This window comes from Thunnus maccoyii, chromosome 9 (assembly GCF_910596095.1).
Source record: "Thunnus maccoyii chromosome 9, fThuMac1.1, whole genome shotgun sequence".
NCBI classification, from domain to species: domain Eukaryota; kingdom Metazoa; phylum Chordata; class Actinopteri; order Scombriformes; family Scombridae; genus Thunnus; species Thunnus maccoyii.
This window is the reverse complement of record NC_056541.1, coordinates 13,841,883-13,860,857: the sequence shown is the minus strand read 5'-3', so window position 1 is coordinate 13,860,857 and position 18,975 is coordinate 13,841,883. Positions and strand designations below refer to the sequence as shown.

The following is an 18,975-nucleotide window of genomic DNA, read 5'->3' as shown; positions in this document are numbered from 1 at the left end:
CAAAAGTTACCAAATAACCCTAACTGGTAGTCAACTTAAGCTGTGAGTGAATCATTATATGGAAGTTACAAGTAATGGTTTTGTACACCTTAAATACAGGTTGACTCTGGAGTCCATTTAAACACTTGTTGCTTGTCATGTAATCAGTTCACTCAAGTTCCCTGCAGCTGCGAAAGTGACCTTTAGCCAGTTAAACACAGACTCTTTACCCCTCAAATAAAATACCACCATGGCTCTCATGATATTCCAGTGGGTAATTCACCATTAACCAGTAATTTTACAATCAGCTGTTCACTGGTTTCCCAATAAACTTAACATTCAGTATCATATTGTAAAGAAAACCATGACAGTTCTGCCTTTTAAAAATGTTTTATTATCCCAAGTGTTGATATTTACATGCGTTTGCTTATCCTCTTGAATACAATGCTGCCAAGAGTCATAGTCTGAAAGAAAAGAGATTAGTATTAGAAGCTTGTTTAGAGTCATGCAGCACCAGTTAGGGAAGTAGTTTTATCTACTCACATTGACAATTGTGTTCGCATCCACCAGTTCTGTGACAGACTCGATTCCCTTCATGGAGACCTTCAGCTTGTTGCCTTCCCGCTGAGCCACCGCCTGCCAGAAGCATGACAGGAGATTAAGTTTCCAAGTCAGGGACTTAGGCAATTCAGGAGCAATGTGCAACAGGATTTTGTAACAATGACATCAATTCAATTTCCAGTTACAGCCAAGTATATTTAGTTCGTGTCCTGGAAAATAGTCCAGCTTACCTTGATCTTCTCTCCAGTGACAGTCTCCAGCTCAGCCTCCTGTCCAATGGTGAATTTGTTGACGAGGACCTTTGTGCCGGTAGTGACTGTCACTTTGAAGTTGTCGCCGTTCTCCTCGATTTCAGAGATGCTCTTTATGTCTTTGCCTTTCTGGATGAGGTCATCAGGGACACCTGATGCAGAAGAGCAACAAGTTAAGAAACCATTACGAGTAGTGTTGCGTTTCTTTGGCTGTACAGTTTGTTAGTTGTAATTTAGCACTATAGGTTGTTGCTAGACAAGTCAACTAACCATATGTGATTGTGAGATCTTCTCATGTTGCACGTTTTACAACTTTGTCAATAAGAAGCCCAATTACATTGCAAGCATGTTACAGCCACACGACACAACAAAACATCAGCAAAGTATTTCTGATGCTAACGGTCATTACACTCACCAATGGCCTTCATGAAAGGCTCAAAGTTCTCCTGGGACTCCAGCTGGAACTTTCCAGAGAAAGACATGATGGCAGACAGTGAAGGTAAAGTGAGAAACGGTTATCTGCCTGTTTTATACTCTCAAACTGCAACGCTACAATCATTAACCACAGGTGTCCCCAATTAAGGCAGCTCCAGCCCACTTCACCCAGCAGAGCTCAAAGAAGATTTAGTGAAGATAAAGACAACCAGATAGATAACAGGGGTACAGTGTGGCTAGACTAAAGTTTGGTAACCCTTAATGCAAGGGAGAAATTTTTTGAAGTCAAAATATCAGTGTGGTTAACATGTGGTTTATGCAAAGAAAATCTATAATAATCTTGGATCTTTTTCGTTTTGAGTCATACACTAACACATATGATGACACTGCACATGTCATTCACCAAAAACTGCTGATCGGACATAATGTTGCTGCTTTTTCTCTCTTCCTTCATCCTCTTTCCTTCCTTCCCTCTGTTTGCTTCTCGCTGCTTTGGCCTCTTGATTTCTGTTCCTTCTTTCCACCCCTTTTCTCTCTGTTTGTCTTCCTCTTGTGTTTCTTTTAGCCAATTCTTTGCACCTCTTCACTTCTGTCATTTGGTTTATGTGACTTTTTACAAAATCATTTTATTTCAATGCATATCTACTTTATGTGAGCATGATGTATAAACTGGACTTTCAGAGAGCTGAAAGTGGCTGGTAAAATTTACTTTTTAAGGTTTACCTTTGGCTCATCTGTGCATATCATAGAAAAGATTTAATTTTGTCTACAATGAAGAAACACATGGAATAATAATGATACAAATTCTCACTATGAATTGTTAAATATAATATAAAGTGCAGCTAGTAGTTTTGCATTTATAGTAATTCCACTTTGTGTCAACTTGCTGCAAACACTCTTGGAGGTCACTGTTGCTTCCACAGTGTGAACTATACTCTACATTAGATTACAGAGGTAGTTTACTCAGGTGATGTCACTGTTAGAGTTAAGCCTCCTGACAAAAAAAAGGAGAGCTTTCACAGAGCAGACCCAGTTATCATAAAATTATTCAGTCCAACGGAAGGTGAATAATCTCTCGTCAGCATTTCAGAGTGTTAAATTATATGATTTCTTCAATCTGATGCATGGCGTGGCATTCACCTCTGGCACTGGCAAGAAGTTGTGGTTCAACAAAATGTGTTTCACAAAAACAGATCAAAGGTGACTGCCATACAAGATAATCATCTTAAATATTGCAACACTGCTATTATGTCACTAGAGTTGCCACGAAACACAGCGCCATGTGAGGACCCCTTGGATTCACACAGGAGTCTGTTATAGGATTATGCAAAACTGAATGAGCGATAAAGACGGCTGTGGCGTTTGTACTTTTGGTGATAGTGGAGTATAGTAATATAGCAGCATGATAAGATTTATGCTGACTGGTTATACTGCACAATTTCCGATTAGGTCATGGTGTAAGATAATAAAAAACCCAACATTTTATACTCTCTCAAAACTTTATTTCAACATGCAGATATCTGGATGACCACTGTCAGTATTCATCCCTATTTTCATACATAAAAATATCCTGACAAAGGCACTCTACAGAAGTACTCCAGAGGAAAGGGCAAAATCAGAGTAATGACAAAGAAATACAACGATATGAACTAGAACTACAAGTCCCGATCTGTCCCTACAGCTGGAGAGCCTCCGGTGAGGTCTTGGTGTCAGGAGCAGCTCATTGGTGAATTCGATGAGGAGAAGAGTGGCCAGCAAGATGCAGGAACCTGAGGATGATGTCACCAGGGTCGCTGCTGTCAAATTGACTGGCTTGATCATCTCCCTCCTCTTCGATGAGGCAGGTTTGGTCTGTGGTGCAGCTTTCTGTGACATGGTTTTGGAAGAACAGGAGGAGTTAATGTTTCTCTGTTGTTACAGCCGTGGCACTTTACAATACATGTAATAACTGCATGTTGTTATCAGATTCTGTGTGACCTGGGACCATGAACCTTGTCAGAACAAGAGGGCAGATGAGTTCACTAATTGTAAATACGGTGTGTAACCTATTTAAGCTTACATTTTCAAACATATGCAGCCCTAACAAGAATCAAGTGTCTAATTCTGGTAGCAATAATAAAGTATATAATGGAAAAGTAACACCAAGGGTTGTAGTGAGGTGCTGATCACTGGAAGTAGACTTGAGAGTAGGAAAAAAGTGTTGCACACTTTGGCTGCATATGCACTCCATAGGCCTTGTTGTTGTTGACCTTGAAGAAGGCCTGAGGACCAAAACATTGTCTAAATAAAAGAGAAATGCATATAGAGCCAGAGTGTGCAACACTTTTTTCCTACTCTCAAGCAATAACAAAGTAACATATTGCAGTTGGGATCACAACCAACATTTTTTTTTCCTAAAAGTAGTATTTTTTACCCCATTTAGTTAAAACATATGATAGAAAAGAAAGACATTAGAAAACCATATAATTCAATCCTATATGATACTTGAAGATAGAAATGAGTCTTTGAAGACAGTCTGACCTGCATCACAGCAGAGTCCTGAAGCAGCGCAGCGTCCGCCCTCAGATCCGCAGGGTCTACCTCCTGCCTGGCAGGGGGTGAGCAGGTAGTTCTCCTCTACGCAGTGAGCTGTTTCTGGGGAGCCCAGCAGGCAGCCAAGGCCCTCCCCGCAGCAGATACTGGGGCCGAAGCAGCGGCCCCTGTCCCCGGGGCCACAGGACATGCACTGGAGGAGAGAAATTGATTATTCTTGGTGTTATTTAGAATATAATGGCACTACAATTTAGCATTAAGTATCTTAGAAAGAATCTATTTATCTTTGATATGTCTTTAAGGTTTCCGTAAGTGAACTTCTGAATGTGTATTTCCCTCTTTTATGTCTGTGCATGACAGTTTTGATGCTTGTCATGTTAAGTGTAGTCCATTTTATTAAAACAGCCCAAAATCACACATCACAAATGTGTCTGTACAACATATGACACCCTCTATCCTTAAACCTTTGATCCTTAGACTCTCACAGTCCTATTTTTTTCTGACTGGCAACAACTCCCAAGGGAAAAAAAACCCTTTAAATCCAGCAAAGATTTCCCAGTTTGCTGATACTACTTGTCTGAGCTTAATATCTCACCAAAGAATTCGAAAGTTAAAGATTGATAAAGGCAGCTCACCTTGCGCAGTGGGGCATCCGTGATGGACCTCTTCCCACCGATGGGACAGTTAGAGATGTAGCACGCTGAACATACAGACAGCAGAAAAAGTAGGCACACGGACACAGCAGCTCCAGTCATCTCTGCGGAGAGAGTGAAAGATAGATGGACAGGAGGAGAACAAGGAAAACAGTTTAGAACCATGGACCACAAAATCTAAGCCAGACAGATATCCACAAAGCAAAAAATGTACTCACTTGTTGCTTAATCGCTCGATGAACAAAAGAATTCAAGTGTTTCAGATGCTCCCAGATGGTTGACCAGTTCTCTATCCTTGCATGGTGCCACCGACTTGTCTTATATACTTTCATGGCTGCTTTTGAGAGTGACACAGAAACCCAAAAGCCACTTAGAGATCCTTAATGAGTCTGTCATAGTTACTGTCACCTTCAGTGACGAAGCTGACCACTGGGCAGGCCCGGGTCAAAGGGCTGGGCAGTTGTGTGGCCTGGTTTGCTTCATGCCATTGAGAATGATTAGAGAAGGACTCGTGTTGCGTGACCGTGCATGTTGGAGATGGTAGAAAGTCAGGAGAGGTCAAGAAGAGGATGGGGAGATTATTCAGTCTTGAAATTATTCAAAGCATGAATGGACGTGAGGGTAGTACAACTTTGATATCCCTTTATTTTAAAAAAGCTGATATTCTGACCCTTCACAATATCGCCGCATAATTAGTCTCTATACCAAATTTGTGAACCACAGCTCTATTTTTTATTCATAAATACTTCATCAGAAATTAACAAATGGGTGATCAGCCCTTAATTAAGCTTTCAGAGAGCAGAGAGAGTGTATTCTTTAGGTTTTACACTTTGTTTGTGGAGAAAAAACATTCACAAACATACTATATTATAGTCTGATGTTACAGAAAACAGGAGAACATAACAGCTGTCATGATTTTAATGAATTTCATTGAATGGGAAGAACATTGTTTAATCGTTATTTTTTAATTTCTATGAACAAAAATATGTATCAGCTGCACAAAAAAGGTAAAAAGTTGAAATAATACCATTTTTGTATATTCTGTAGAAAGGTATAAAGGTCATGAGAAGAAGTCCAACTCTGAACCTCGGCCTGCTGAGCCACCATGATAGCTTGGCAACACTGTACTCGATTAGCGGATGTTGGTACACAAACTGAAAGATGATGAAAACACACTCACACCGACACACACACACACCTACTAATTCCCCATTTTATATATAAAATCCTTAATCCCTCACAGGAATTGAAGCACACATTGTCCAGGTCTTAGGTTAATTGGTCTCATGAGCTAATTAACACAGCTAATGATCGGCCACAACCAGCAGAAGACAGTTTCACTGTTTCAATGATATGAGCTCAATTACTGCAGCCCCCTCCTGATCTATAACTGCCACCTCATCCCAATTAAAAACACAGTTCATAACGTCTGTGTTCGCTAACTTCAGTGCCAAAAGGGCAGAGCAGGATATTGAGACATAGATTGTTATTAGTTTATTTATATTTATCACTCACAGAAAGATTACAGAACATAACTTCAGTCAGTTTGTGAAGATAAATCTGACAGTTATCATATTTAACAGCTGTCATAAAGTGCTGTAAACTGGAGTGGAGTGTGACAAACATCCTTTTGACAGTAGGCCGCTCTTGCCTCCTAGTGGCTGTGTTGACACATTTCATCAGTTTATCTAGTAATATTTTGTCTATGATTGTTTTCATCTGTCGAGCACATGCAGGAGGTGGACGAAATAACAGGAACATTTTACAATATTGTGCAATCCAATATAACAAAATGACAAACAAGGCATCAAAAATTACCATTTAGAAAAAAGAGAAATACAGCTGTTCTCTCTTTTCTTTAGATAGAAACAAAAACTGAACATTAAACACTTCACAGAGGTTGTATTTGCAGCGACTTTACTGCTGGATTGCATTATATTAAACATATCTTATATTTATATCATATATTTTATTGTGCACTCTGTACAGCAAACAACTGACCATGAATTTTATCTGTTGGAACTTAAAAGACATAATCTTTACACTAACTCCACCTAAAAATGTAAGAGTTTTTATTCATTTCAAATATAAAACTGATCTTTCTTAACATGTATTTCTTTAAGAATCTGGATAAAGAGAAAGGGATGACTGGTTTTCAGAGTGTGATCATCATCATCCATCATTGCATGTCACTTCACAGCTGTTAAACATTCAAACTGCATTGTTTTCTTGTGAAACATCAAATCTTGCCTCACCGCGCTCCTCCAAAAGCTGTACAAATCCCTATTTCATAGAGAAATGGAGATGTCTATCTAGTGTTTCCTTATTTTTCTGCAGGAAGGCACTAGGCTTGTTGACTTCCTCTCCCCTCCCTTCCTTCCTTCTCTCCGAAGGTACTCATCTGAAAAATGAGAACAAAGTGATTGTTCCTGTTCTCTTTCTTAAGTCACTTCAAATGCTATCCGTGGACGGGCGGCTCATTGTCAGGAGAGTTGCACTGCGAGCAGGAGGGAGAGAACGCAGGTACAGGTACAACAGCAGCAGCTGCAGCAGCATTTCAGACAGCACAGAGCCACAGCATCACAGAAAACACACTCTGCTACACTCAGCTGGTAAGTTCCACACACAGACTTGGCTTCAGCCTCACACAAACACACACTTTCATGGTACTGACTGGCATATGGGTGAGGAGGGGCTTCGGTTTTAATGGATTGTTTGGAATGCATGGTGTTGCAAAGTATAGGCTGGGGTCTTTGCACAGTGCACCTTCCTCATAAATCATGGAAGAGGTGAAGAGGATAATAGAAGAGGAAAAATCTAGGAGAGCATTCAAAGCAGGCTGTGAAGGCAATGTGAAAAATGCAGCTGAAATTGTTAAAAAATGTTGATAAGTGGGAGAATAACATGCAAATCTTAACATATACTTCATGGCATTAAATGTGTGCATTCTACATACAGTACAGTTCATGTTTTATGTAGATGACTAATATGCATCAAAGCACTTGCATCCTTTTGACATCTATTTTCATTATTTATTGATATGGACAAGTATTGCTGGTTCTTAGAAAGTGTTTTACCACTTGTGAGTTTTCATTTTGTCAGAAATGAAATGACAAAAAGGTGAATTTGTGACATCTCAATTTATCTGTAATCTCCTGTAGTTTCGCTGAATTCATCTTCATCGCATCATCATCCTTAACTTTATCATCGTGAACATGCTGTCTTGTTCTCATCATCTTTTCAACATGACTTGATGCAATATATTATAGTGTCTGCATGTTTATGGCATGAATGATTTGTTGATTAATCGATTAGTCGAACTATCAGCAACCATTGTGACAACTGATTAATTGTTTAAGTCATTCTTCAAGCAGAAATATATATTCTCTAGATCCAGTTTCTAAATCGTGGGGATTTGACGCTTTTCTTGTGTTTTATGCAAAAATAATCTGAATATCTTCAGATTCTGGCCTGTTGTTCGGACAAAACAAGACAATTAACTACACCCTCTTCATATTTTTCACAGTGTCCTGAAATTTCTAGATCAAATGATTAATCAATTAATTGAGGAAATGATCCACAGATTCATCAACAATGAAAATTGTTAAATTGTTGCACCTCATATGGTAATATGTGTATTTTATGTGTACAATAATATAGTTTTTGAATGGACCTCAGGAAGAATAGTTGCTGCAGCTGCAACCAACAGGGATCCAAGTAACAGACAATGACGTTGAACTTGTGGTCATGCGACAGGGGATTGATATGGATCATCAGTTTGCGATTGATAAGCGTTGAACTATATACAGGAATAGAATAGATATGTTCATTTCTAAGCACTATTTTGAATGTCATGCAGAAGTAAGACAGTTCCTCTCTGTGTATCACAATCTTTTAATCCCTGACTATCATCTACACTAAAACATGCACGTAGAAACTGCAGTGGAGGTGTTATTAATAGCTCTGTAACATCTTAACATCACAGTTTTGTGCTTATCGGTTACTTAGTAAAACCATATGCACTGTACTGTACATGCAGATATAGATTAAAACAGCACGTAGTGTTATCAGTGGAGGAGAAAAGAGGAAGTTCTCCCTGACTATAAACGCAAAAAAAAAAAAAGATGAACAGAGCAGAGAAAAAGGGATGGAGAAGCGAAAAGTGTGCGGGAGGTAGAGGTGAACATTTCACAGATAACTTCCTAATTTCAGGAGAGGAGGAGATCTGTGAGAAAGGAAGAAGTGAAAGGTTTCAGGTTGAACACTGAAAGGTGTGGGTGTCGGCACACTGTACGTTTGTCCACTGCCATTCTTTCCTGAGGAATCTTCAGAGAGACAGTTTCATGTCATAAATAGACACCAGACAGAGTCATTTGATGTACTTTTGTCAGTTTTTTTCTATAAATGGTATGTAAAATAATGACATTTCAACCACTTATCTTGTTCCTTTTCTGCAGAGAGAAGATGGAAACAGATACAGTAAATTTCTCACCAGCAAGAAGTCCTCCTGTCAGAGATAGAGCAAGAGAGCTAAGGCAACCATCTCAGCATGGTTTCTACCTAAGCCCACCTCCGCTCTATATTAAGCCCCCAAAATTCTCCTCTGCCAGATACCCCAGCATATCACCCACCAGAGACACCTACAGTGCATTAGGCCCACCTGCTTTCTTTCCCATGCTTGGCCCCAGTTATACGCAAAAGGAAGGATCCCAAAAACGTAAAAGAACTCCTTTCAAAATGGACGCAAAGGGATGCGAGTCTCCAGAAAGAGGAGCAGAGGAAGAGGAGGAAAGCAGCAGGAAGAAGACGGTGGACCTCTCTCATATTCCCTTCTCCCTCCCATCTCGCCCTATTCCCTCCCCATCTCCGAAGACCATCCCTGGCATGATCGAGTTAAACAGGCTGCAGCTGCATCACAGATCACCTGGTCTGAATCTACCTGTGCAGGTGAAACAAGAGCCTCTCAGTCCTTCCCCTGTTTGGCCTCCTTCTCCTCTTCTCCTCCACCCTCCGTACTTCCCCCCTCTCCACCATAGCCTCCTACCATACCCCTTCTTCATGCCTGGGCCCGTCATGCACCTCTCCCCTGGACCTTTCTACCCCAAAGAGGACCTCCGACCCAGTCACCGCAGCCGTGACGGACCTCCTCGAGGCGGGATGACCAACGCTGAGAAGCTGGGTCTTAACGTCCATGTTGATGACAGCTACTACGTGGATGTGGGAGGTGACCAAAAGCGATGGAAGTGTCGCATGTGCGAGAAGTCCTACACCTCCAAGTACAACCTGGTCACGCATATCCTGGGGCACAGCGGCATCAAGCCACATGGGTGCCACCTGTGTGGAAAGCTGTTTAAGCAGCTGAGCCACTTGCACACACACCTGCTCACCCACCAGGGCATGCGTCCTCACAAGTGCCAGGTGTGCCACAAGGCCTTCACCCAAACCAGCCACCTGAAGAGACACATGATGCAACACAGTGACGTGAAGCCATACAGGTAGATGTTTTGTAGCAGGGTTTTTGTGTTTTTTTGTGCTTTTTACTGACAAACATTCTCCTTTTAACCTAATTTCTCTCACATATACTTCCTCTGCCCCACCAGCTGCAGCGTGTGTGGCCGAGGCTTCGCTTACCCCAGTGAGCTCCGCGCTCATGAGTTGAAGCATGAGAAAGGCCAGGAGAACGTATGTGTAGAGTGTGGTCTGGACTTTCCCACGCTGGCCCAGCTGAAGAGGCACCTGACTGCCCATCGTGGCCCCACCTTGTACAGGTGAGCACAAAAACATGTCTGCTGAAACATTGTAATGATTGTGTTGTTAAAGAAATACTTCGACATTCTGGGAAATAGCCTGGTTTGCTTTCTTGCTGAAAGTTAGCTGAGAAAATACCACTGTCAACCTGAAAGTGGGATCAATCTTCTCATCTAACTCTCGGTACGAACGAAAATAAGCAAAATGTTGAACTACTGCTTTAAAATTTCAGTTCCCTATTTGGCTTCACAAAGAGGTAATACCTATTGTTCCTGCAGGTGTGCAGAGTGCCAGAAGACTTTCCAGTACCCGAGTCAACTTCAGAACCACATGATGAAACACAAAGACATCAGACCGTACATCTGCAGCGAGTGTGGGATGGAGTTCATCCAGTCACACCACCTGAAACAGCACACTCTCACCCACAAAGTAGGTTTAACTAGGAGGACGAAGAGAAAAGAGTCAGCATTTTTTATCAGTGGTGCTTTGACAGGGGTTGGAAGAAAAAAGCTGCATTTTTGACTTCTGACAGAATTATCAATTTTGCTGTCATATTATGACATTTCCATTATTCCTTGTTTAGATTTTGGATAGTGAGGATGGCTGACAGAGTTTGGACACTTGCTGAACAGGTTGTTTTGGCAGCTGTCTCAAAGCAATTTCCGCTTCAACTCAGGCTCGTGAAGCAATTTTTAACCCCTTAACATCCAGTTATCCCCTTTTACATCCCCTGAAGTACCTTTAAGTTAGGAAAACTACTGCACACTGTGTATATATGTCATAGTTTTATATACTATATGAGCTGTGCCAACTTCTCACTGAAGATATATGATTTTTAGACTGACATATTTTAAACCTCCTTTGAGACTCCACATTTTTATGGCTGCACCATTTTATGAAATTTAACTATTCTGGATATCTTGTGCATCATTTTATACTTCCCAAAAATTCATATTGACATATTTGGGTTTTTTTTAAACTTAAGGATCTCCACAAGAATTAAAAATAAAGATCATTGGCATTTAATTGGTTAAACTAACTATAATCTTAAGCAGCAGACAGACTCGTCTTTTGACCATATTTCTTACAGCGCCAGTGTCACATTCTCTCGTTCTTCAGGGGGTGAAGGAGCACAAGTGTCGCATCTGTGGTCGTGAGTTCACCCTGTTGGCCAACATGAAGCGCCATGTCCTCATCCACACCAACATACGGGCCTACCAATGCCACATGTGTTTCAAGAGCTTCGTCCAAAAGCAGACTCTCAAGGCTCACATGATCGTCCACTCTGACATCAAGCCTTATAAATGCAAGGTTGGTCAAACTTAACATGTCAGATGTTTGGCCTTCAATTACGCTTAAGCTCACATGTTAAATGCATAGGTCCACATTTTATGAAATACGCTTATTTCTTGCTGAGAGTTAGATGAGAACAACACCTCTTTCGTGTCTATGTGCTGGACATGCAGCTACAGCCAGGAGTCAGTTAGCTTAGCTTAGCATAAAGACTGGAAACAGGGGGAGCTGGTGTGCTAGCCTGGTTCTGTCCAAAGGTAACATCTGTCTACCAGTGTCCCAAAAGCTCACTAAGAGCCAAATTATATCTTGTTTGTTTAATCCAAACATATGAAAACTTTAAGGTTTTATGGTTAGCCTATGTGGCAGATTTTGTTACCTTTGGACAGAGCCAGGCTAACTGTTTCCCCCTGTTTCCAGTCTTTGTGCTAAGCTAAGCTAACTGGCTGCTAGCTGTAGTTTCATATAGACATAGACAGTATTAATGTTCCTGTCTACTGTGGGAGAAAACCTTCAGCTGTGCCAGATGTCTTCAGGTCTTCACCACACTGCTCAATTTCTCATAAAAGAAAACACATCAAGTTTGATAGTATCAAGTTTGAGTTTGATATAGAAATAGGTTTACTGTAAATTCAAACGGAGTACATGTAAACTGAGCTGGTCCATGGAGCAACTGAAAAAATATCATTAAAGCACATTAATTTATACTGACTTGTACTCCTCCTGTTGTAGAGTCAAACATTAACCCACTCCCATCGCTGTACCTCTTGTGACCTTACACATTTACCTATCTCGTGTCCTTGGGTACTTTCCACCACGATTAGCTGTTTTCCATCAAGACATCATTATCTCTTCTGTTAGAGAGTTGTCTTGCCTATCCATACTTCATGCAAATATAATTGGTGTCCCAACCTTGACCACACCACCATCCTGCTCTCCCTTATTCCATTCTCACACTCTGTACTTCTCCATTTCATTCAGGAACTAATGTATGTCTATGCCAATATCTTTATGGGAGTAGACATCAAATACATGCTTGTATCACCCAGTTTCATACACTATTGTATTCTGAGGCACATCTAACATCACAAAAAATAAATGATTAACCTTGACTGTTTGTCCATTCAGTAAGACTGAAAGACTGGAATAGTAGAATAATGATTTTGCAAATTATATGAAATGACCGATTCATTTCCAAAGTAAATAATTATACAACTTGATCAGTACTATATTATATTGTTCCAACACTACCTCTTGGCAAGAAAGTCAATAAGTGTAGTTTCCAAAATGCCAAACTATTCCTTTAATGTTCAGTCATTGTACGGTACTGTGTTTGGATAAAAGCATCCTCAGCTCTCCAGATGTTCCCTTTATTGTACGCTAATTTAACCGATGCTTACGTACTGATAATCACAGCCAGGAACCAAACCTTCAAAACTTAGTGGTAGCTGCTATAAAAGGATCTCCCCACATTTCTGGACTGTCTGTTTTGACCTTGGTGGTTAGAAGAAGGACTGAGACGATGACCAGATAGCAGAGAGGCTTTTGGCAGTGGGAGCCTCCTTGTTCATAGGAAGGATATCGCCGCACAAACTGCCTCTCTAACAATGGCCCCCAGCCTCCCCGGAGAACAAGGCCCGCAAATAGATTTCATCTCGCTTTCTCTGCTGCTGGAGGGAGCTTCCTGTTTTCTCACGGTCCTCTTGGACAGTTTACAGTCCCTCTCTCCTCCTGAAGGAAAGGACCACCCTAATAAAAAAGAATGCAAAGGAAGGACAGCGCAGGAGTTGCCCTTCCCTGTTCTCCTCCTGGCCCTGTCTAGATGTTGCTTCCTCTCTCTATGTCTTTCTCTCTCTGTTTTTCTTGCGTGTGTGTCGGTAAGAGGGAGAGAGAGAGGGAGGAAGACAGAGAGGAAAAAAGGAAAACAAGGATAGTGGGAGGGAGGTCGGGTGTATCTGAATGTGAATGCCTGCACATTCATTCATGATTACGTGTTGGGCTATGGCTCGGCATTCTGTTAAAATTAGTCATCTGACAAAGGAAATTTGGCAGAGAAAGAAAAATAATAGATGGGTGATGTTGACCCATTGTTTTTGTATCCTCAAATAGAGTTTACTACAGCCAGTGGTGTAAAGCAATTAAGTACATTTACTTGAACTTTGGTTGAGTATTACTGATTTCTGCTACTTTTCACCTTCAATTCAGGGGGAAAGTTTGTAGTTTTTACTCCACTACATTAGAGGTGCAACAATTAATCAATTAGAGGATTGTCTTTAGATGTTCTTTAGTTGTCTGTGTGGTAAACTGAACTACACTCACCTTGGGCTTTGAGAGATATTGATTGACATTTTTCACCCTCCTCTCATTATCGGATTAATTGATAATGAAAAGAATCGTTAGTTGCATCCCTAAACTACATTTATCTAACAGCCATAGTTTGCAGTTACTTTGCAGATTAAGATTTACACATAAAACATGTCATCACCCTTTAAAATATAATAATTTGTTAAACTGCCAGCAGTATAAAAGTCGAGAAAATCTTGGCCAAATACAAATATAAAATGCAGCTTCAATGTTAATGTACCACTAATAAAATACAATAATGTAATAAAATAATGTACTAAAATGAACACTTTTACTTTTGATACTTGATGTACTTTTTGTAGATAATACTTCTACTTTAGATTAGGTTAGCTTAGCTTAGCATAAAGAGTTGAAAGGGGGAAACAGCTGGACTGGCTCTGTCAAAAGGTAATAAATCGGTCTACCAGAACCTCTAAAGCTTTATCCATGGTGTGGAATGACTTTATGTGTCATTTGTTTATTCTATACAAAAAACAAAGTGTGCAAGCATCAGTTAGCTATTTTATGGGGGGTTAAGTGCTGGACTATTTCCTGGCTGAGACCAGGAAGTTATTGGTCCCAGCTGAATTGTGAGGAATTTTATATCAACCATTCAGAATACATAGCAGATACATACATATCTGTGAATTCATTCAATTTCCTATTTGGCTATTGATAACTTACGTGGCTATCCAACTCTTTGTCTTTCAGCTTTGTGGGAAGGAGTTCAACAGGATGCATAACTTAATGGGCCATATGCATCTCCACTCGGACAGCAAACCCTTCAAATGCCTTTACTGCCCCAGCAAGTTCACACTGAAGGGAAACCTCACCAGACACATGAAGGTTAAACACGGTGTCATGGACAGAGGGCTGGATGAAAGATGTAAGGATGCACATACTTGTAGATGATATATATGCACTTTTACATGCAAAAAACACCTGATGTAATTGCCTATTTCTGTCATTTCAGTGTTTAGGCAAAGGGGGCGATTCTGCCTGTCCACTCCTATGGGCCTCCTCACCCACTTCAGCCAAGAGGAGCCTTTTGATCTTTCCCAGAAGCCTCCAGGCCTTCGCCTCTCCCAGTCCGATGGCGAGAGTGTCCCCGGAAGCTCATGTCAGGAGGAGGATGAGGAGAGTTTGTACAGGAGGAGCCAGTACAGCCCTGAGGTGGACCAACATGAGCCAGCAGGCGAGGACCAGTACCTCCCTGAGCTGGAGGAGAGAGGGGAGGGGGAGAAACAGAAACAGATGTACCAGCGTAGTTTAGATGACCAGACATATGAAAGGGAGTCAGCAGAAGAAGGACACTCGTTAGATCACACAGGTGACCAGGTTCACCTCTTACAGTCAGAAGACACACCTGAGACAGCCTATGAATCTTACTTAGAGCTAGGTGACCGCCACGAGACGAGCCGTAGACAGTCATACGACTCTTATGACTCTGATTCAGAACTGGAAGATCAGATTCATCACCATGAGCCAGAAGAAGAACCAGAGGAAAGCATGCAGCAGCTGGATGGATTTTGTGAGCCAGACATCGATGTGGCAGGCAGGAAGCAGAGCAGATTTGAGACAAGTGAATTCATGGAAGCTACAGGTCCACAGGATGAGGAAGAAGAATGAGAAAAAACAAAAGGAAGACTGAGAAGAAGAGGCAGGTTTTGGAGAATGTTAATGGAGAGAAAAGTGGAGAGGGCTTGAAGGAGGAAGTGTGTAGGTCTCATACAGCGATCTGGAGGAAAATGTTTGTGAGGGATGTAATATAGCAGCTTATTGCAACAAAGGGAACATGCACATATCACATTTATTAATAGAGCAAAAAATAAAATTGTAAGTATCTGAAATAAAAAGCTGTGAAGAAAACTGCATGTACATATATTTTTATTGACAGACATATCACTGACAGAACATTCATGTGGATTTATGAGTGATGAGTTAAAATATCAGAGTTTTGAAAAATATTATTTCTTTTTTTTTTATGAATAATTTTGTAACGTTAACTCGAATATGCAATTTTCCTTTTAGTATGTGTGATATTAAAATCAATCATTCTGAATTTCTGAAAACATTGTGTCAATAGTTCAATTTTGATTTTTTTGTTTTGTTTATTTGTGCGACATTGTACTCAAAGTAAACATCTTCTTTGTTCTTTGTTGGGTAGAATAATGTAGTTTTGATCAAAATGGAGAAGCTCGAGTCACTTAAATCTTTGAGTGTATTTGTGAAATAAACTGTGATTTTACATTTTGTCTAATGTTTAGATAGATGTTTTTTACCTGTGACTTTGTTAGGGGTTGGCAGTGTCTTTCCTGTATGGCAATAATGGTCAACTGAATATGATTCTGCAAAATAAATAATAAATAAAAGCTTAAATGCATGAACCTGTGCAATGAACCTGCAGTTTGTGTTTTTACCATACCCCTATGACTGAAAGAATACAAGCCCAGATATTAAATCTCATTCCTCACTGTCACTGTGACACACTTTACCAAGCCAGAGATGATTGCCGTGAGTTTCAAAAAGCTTGCCTTTCTCCTCCTGCTTCTCATTCAAAGCAGAGGAAGAGGAAGAGAAAACACCTCTCCCCTTCTCTCTTTTAGGTTGCGATCAAACAGCAGTGACGGACACAGTGGGTGTCCCAGACAAAGGCTTCATATGTCTGTATGACTCAGAATAAAAGCATTGTTTCTGCTCATTGCAGAAGCCCCGCTGAAAAGAGAAATACTAGTGGAATGAAACACTGCCGAAAACTGTTTTTTATTACAAAGTAGAGGATGATACATTATCATACATGCATACATGCATCATGTGGGATATCTCACACATATCTTGTCACTCTATGCAGTAATTAAGTAATTAAAATATACTTTACTGTGTTTTACTGTGTTTCAATCCACATTGTGATATAACATTCAGCGTCATTGTGCCAGTTCAGGTAAACCAGTGTCATTTCTTGTCAGATGAAATGCAGAACAGCAGCTTCTCTTTTTCTACCAGTGACGACCACCGCGTCCTAAAGGGCGAAACTGCAAACAGTTTGAGGAAGTTCTCACATCCTCCTCTCCTTTCCTTTCCTCACCTACACGTTTCAATCCCAACCGCTGGCTTGAGAGAGAGGAACCGCAGAGCGTGGATACGCTGTATGTATCGCCTCTGTCAGTAATCTAGGACCAGCTTCACTTAGTGGTGTCACGTTGTCTAATCTCTGAAGAGCAGCATGTAGAACTGATCCCAGCTCAGAGGCCCTGCTGTATGATAGATGCTGTTTCATAATTCTGTCACTCCTTTGTGCTTTTAATGAACTGAAACTTGAGATAGCATGAGACTCCGAAGATCACCCACACATGCAGGAGAACAGGTAAATACTTCTCTGATGGGAAAATGTACCCTGTGGTAAGAAACGATGCTATTTATAAACATGATAAGATGACAAGATACTGGCTCATCATGTGATGGGAAGGATTTTAGGCGTTGTACAAATATGATTTGAATCATCGAAACTTTGTTATTCACACTCGCAAGAAGCTTTAAAGTACAATGTTTGCTATACAGTAATAATATCAGTTGATGCAATGGTTGACCTTAAACAGCAATATGTAGCTGTACATTTTAATTATCTCATAAATGTTCTCTCTTACCAGTCAATGATGATTTACCCTTTACAACATGCTGAAACAGTTAGTTGATTAATCAATCACTCGATCGACAGAACATTAATGGACAACAATTCCTATCACAGATTAATCTTTCAGTCATTTGTCAAACAAAAATGCCAAATATTTGTCTGTTCCAGCTTCTTAAATGTCAGGGATTTTCTCCTTTTCTCTGTTTTATATAATTACAGATTGAGTATCTTTGGGATTTTAACTGTTGTCCAGACAAAATATGCAACTTAAAGAATTCACCTTGAAATTGCGATGGACATTTGATCACTTCTTTTTCTTTTTTTTTGTAGACCAAATTATTTATCTAGTCAACAAATTATTAATCCACAGATTGATCAGTGAGCAAAGTATTAATTGCAGCCATACACACTTACTTATCTACAGACCTGATCCTATAAGGCTTCAGTATCAGTGATAAAGATTCCTAAACAAAAATCTCCTTTTATTTAACAATCAAGAGGTATGATCAGGGGTTATGGCACTATTTCTTCAGTGTTAAATAAGGTCCATGTCGAATTGTATATTACAGGGTGGTGCCCATCCTGTTTCATTCCCTCTGAAATGTACAGTATTATGTGAACTGGCAATTTACTGTAGTGCACTTTTTGACATCAGTGTTGCCCTCCAGAATAATAAGCTACAAAATGAAAACAGAAATGCTTTCCTCTTTGCACTCTATTTGCTCCTTTATCTCAAAGACTTCACCTTCTTCATTATTCAAACATTTTCCAGATATGTTCTTGATTCTGTGAGAGAAATCTCCCAGAGTCGTATTTTCTAATGCACAGACTGTCTCTTATTTAAACAGACAATCATTTAAGTTTAATCTTCCCAAACATCTTACAAACAGAGGTCATCTTTTAATAAGATGAAGGCCCTAAGTTATGGAACATTTTTTCTTCTTTAATCTTCTTTAAAGTCCAATACAAACATCTAAAAAAGCCTTTTAACTTCTGCTTTATCATTTTGCTCTGTATTTTATGTCATAATCTATATATATATCTTTGACATTGTGAATATTAGTGCATATTATTTAGGTAGAGGTCATGAAAAAGCCCTTTAATTTCTATGTCATTTGATTTTAATGCAAATAAATGAAAATCAAACCAATACGTTAACCAGCAACTGTTGCTGGTCTTATTCGATTGATTGGATAAGATGTTATATTTCACACAGAAACATTATTTCTAAAGCACAACAACACATTCATTCATTTTGTAGACATGTGCTATCCATCTGCTGATATATTAAATAAAATGCTGTGTCATCCTGTGTAAACAGATTTCTTACAATGCAGTTTTTGTGTCTGTCTCTCTCATCTATTCAGACAACAATCTCCTACTGTATGTGATGCTGCTGTTGTGAAATAAAATGGAAGCAGACAGGGGAAGCCTGTAATGGAGAAAGTGAAAATAAATACTTCTGAATTCTTTGCATCACTCGTCTCCACATCACAAACAAATGCCTTCCTAAATGAGGAGAGTTGTGTAGGAAGAGGTTTTTAAGTAC

General features: G+C 40.0%; 3 protein-coding genes across 6 annotated transcripts; 1 reads left to right on the top strand and 2 right to left on the bottom strand.

The window, feature by feature from the left end:
* Nucleotides 1–353: 353 nt before the first annotated feature.
* Nucleotides 354–1,319, bottom strand: LOC121904169 (fatty acid-binding protein, liver-type-like). The gene is made up of 4 exons (XM_042421749.1): nucleotides 1,207–1,319; nucleotides 771–943; nucleotides 523–615; nucleotides 354–443 (listed from the first exon to the last, which is right to left on the bottom strand). Exons 1-4 carry the CDS (start codon nucleotides 1,271–1,273, stop codon nucleotides 393–395), a joined length of 384 nt encoding a protein of 127 aa, XP_042277683.1. The 5' UTR covers nucleotides 1,274–1,319; the 3' UTR covers nucleotides 354–392.
* A 1,433-nt stretch (nucleotides 1,320–2,752) lies between these two features.
* Nucleotides 2,753–10,511, bottom strand: LOC121903837 (isotocin-neurophysin IT 1-like). 2 transcript variants are annotated; one of them, XM_042421231.1, is made up of 6 exons: nucleotides 10,423–10,511; nucleotides 10,043–10,170; nucleotides 4,630–4,745; nucleotides 4,394–4,515; nucleotides 3,747–3,951; nucleotides 2,753–3,092 (listed from the first exon to the last, which is right to left on the bottom strand). In XM_042421231.1, exons 4-6 carry the CDS (start codon nucleotides 4,511–4,513, stop codon nucleotides 2,947–2,949), a joined length of 471 nt encoding a protein of 156 aa, XP_042277165.1. In that variant the 5' UTR covers nucleotides 4,514–4,515; nucleotides 4,630–4,745; nucleotides 10,043–10,170; nucleotides 10,423–10,511; the 3' UTR covers nucleotides 2,753–2,946. The 2 variants fall into 2 exon arrangements, with proteins under 2 accessions (XP_042277165.1, XP_042277164.1); XM_042421230.1 differs by lacking the exons at nucleotides 4,630–4,745; nucleotides 10,043–10,170; nucleotides 10,423–10,511 and having other exon boundaries at nucleotides 4,394–4,614.
* znf366 (zinc finger protein 366) lies at nucleotides 5,464–16,324 on the top strand. Of its 3 annotated transcripts, XM_042421227.1 has the most exons (7): nucleotides 5,464–7,023; nucleotides 8,869–9,906; nucleotides 10,012–10,179; nucleotides 10,438–10,588; nucleotides 11,279–11,470; nucleotides 14,507–14,681; nucleotides 14,769–16,323. In XM_042421227.1, exons 2-7 carry the CDS (start codon nucleotides 8,876–8,878, stop codon nucleotides 15,422–15,424), a joined length of 2,373 nt encoding a protein of 790 aa, XP_042277161.1. In that variant the 5' UTR covers nucleotides 5,464–7,023; nucleotides 8,869–8,875; the 3' UTR covers nucleotides 15,425–16,323. The 3 variants fall into 3 exon arrangements, with proteins under 3 accessions (XP_042277161.1, XP_042277160.1, XP_042277162.1); XM_042421226.1 differs by lacking the exon at nucleotides 5,464–7,023 and having other exon boundaries at nucleotides 8,536–9,906; nucleotides 14,769–16,324; XM_042421228.1 differs by lacking the exons at nucleotides 5,464–7,023; nucleotides 11,279–11,470 and having other exon boundaries at nucleotides 8,537–9,906; nucleotides 14,769–16,322.
* The last annotated feature ends 2,651 nt before the right edge of the window (nucleotides 16,325–18,975 follow it).

Bases quoted from the DNA above. Each gene is read 5' to 3' on its own strand.
- LOC121903837 (XM_042421230.1), bottom strand. From the start codon at position 4,576: ATGGTTCTAAACTGTTTTCCTTGTTCTCCTCCTGTCCATCTATCTTTC. The intron at 3,952-4,393 runs GTGAGCTGCCTT...TCTCTCCTCCAG, and splicing joins CGGATGCCCCACTGCGCAAG to TGCATGTCCTGTGGCCCCGG. The intron at 3,093-3,746 runs GTCAGACTGTCT...ACCATGTCACAG, and splicing joins AGGACTCTGCTGTGATGCAG to AAAGCTGCACCACAGACCAA.
- LOC121904169 (XM_042421749.1), bottom strand. From the start codon at position 1,273: ATGTCTTTCTCTGGAAAGTTCCAGCTGGAGTCCCAGGAGAACTTTGAG. The intron at 944-1,206 runs GTGAGTGTAATG...CTTCTGCATCAG, and splicing joins GCCTTTCATGAAGGCCATTG to GTGTCCCTGATGACCTCATC. The intron at 444-522 runs GTGAGTAGATAA...CTTTTCTTTCAG, and splicing joins ATGCGAACACAATTGTCAAT to ACTATGACTCTTGGCAGCAT.
- znf366 (XM_042421226.1), top strand. From the start codon at position 8,816: ATGGTATGTAAAATAATGACATTTCAACCACTTATCTTGTTCCTTTTC. The intron at 9,907-10,011 runs GTAGATGTTTTG...CTGCCCCACCAG, and splicing joins AGTGACGTGAAGCCATACAG to CTGCAGCGTGTGTGGCCGAG. The intron at 10,589-11,278 runs GTAGGTTTAACT...CTCGTTCTTCAG, and splicing joins AGCACACTCTCACCCACAAA to GGGGTGAAGGAGCACAAGTG.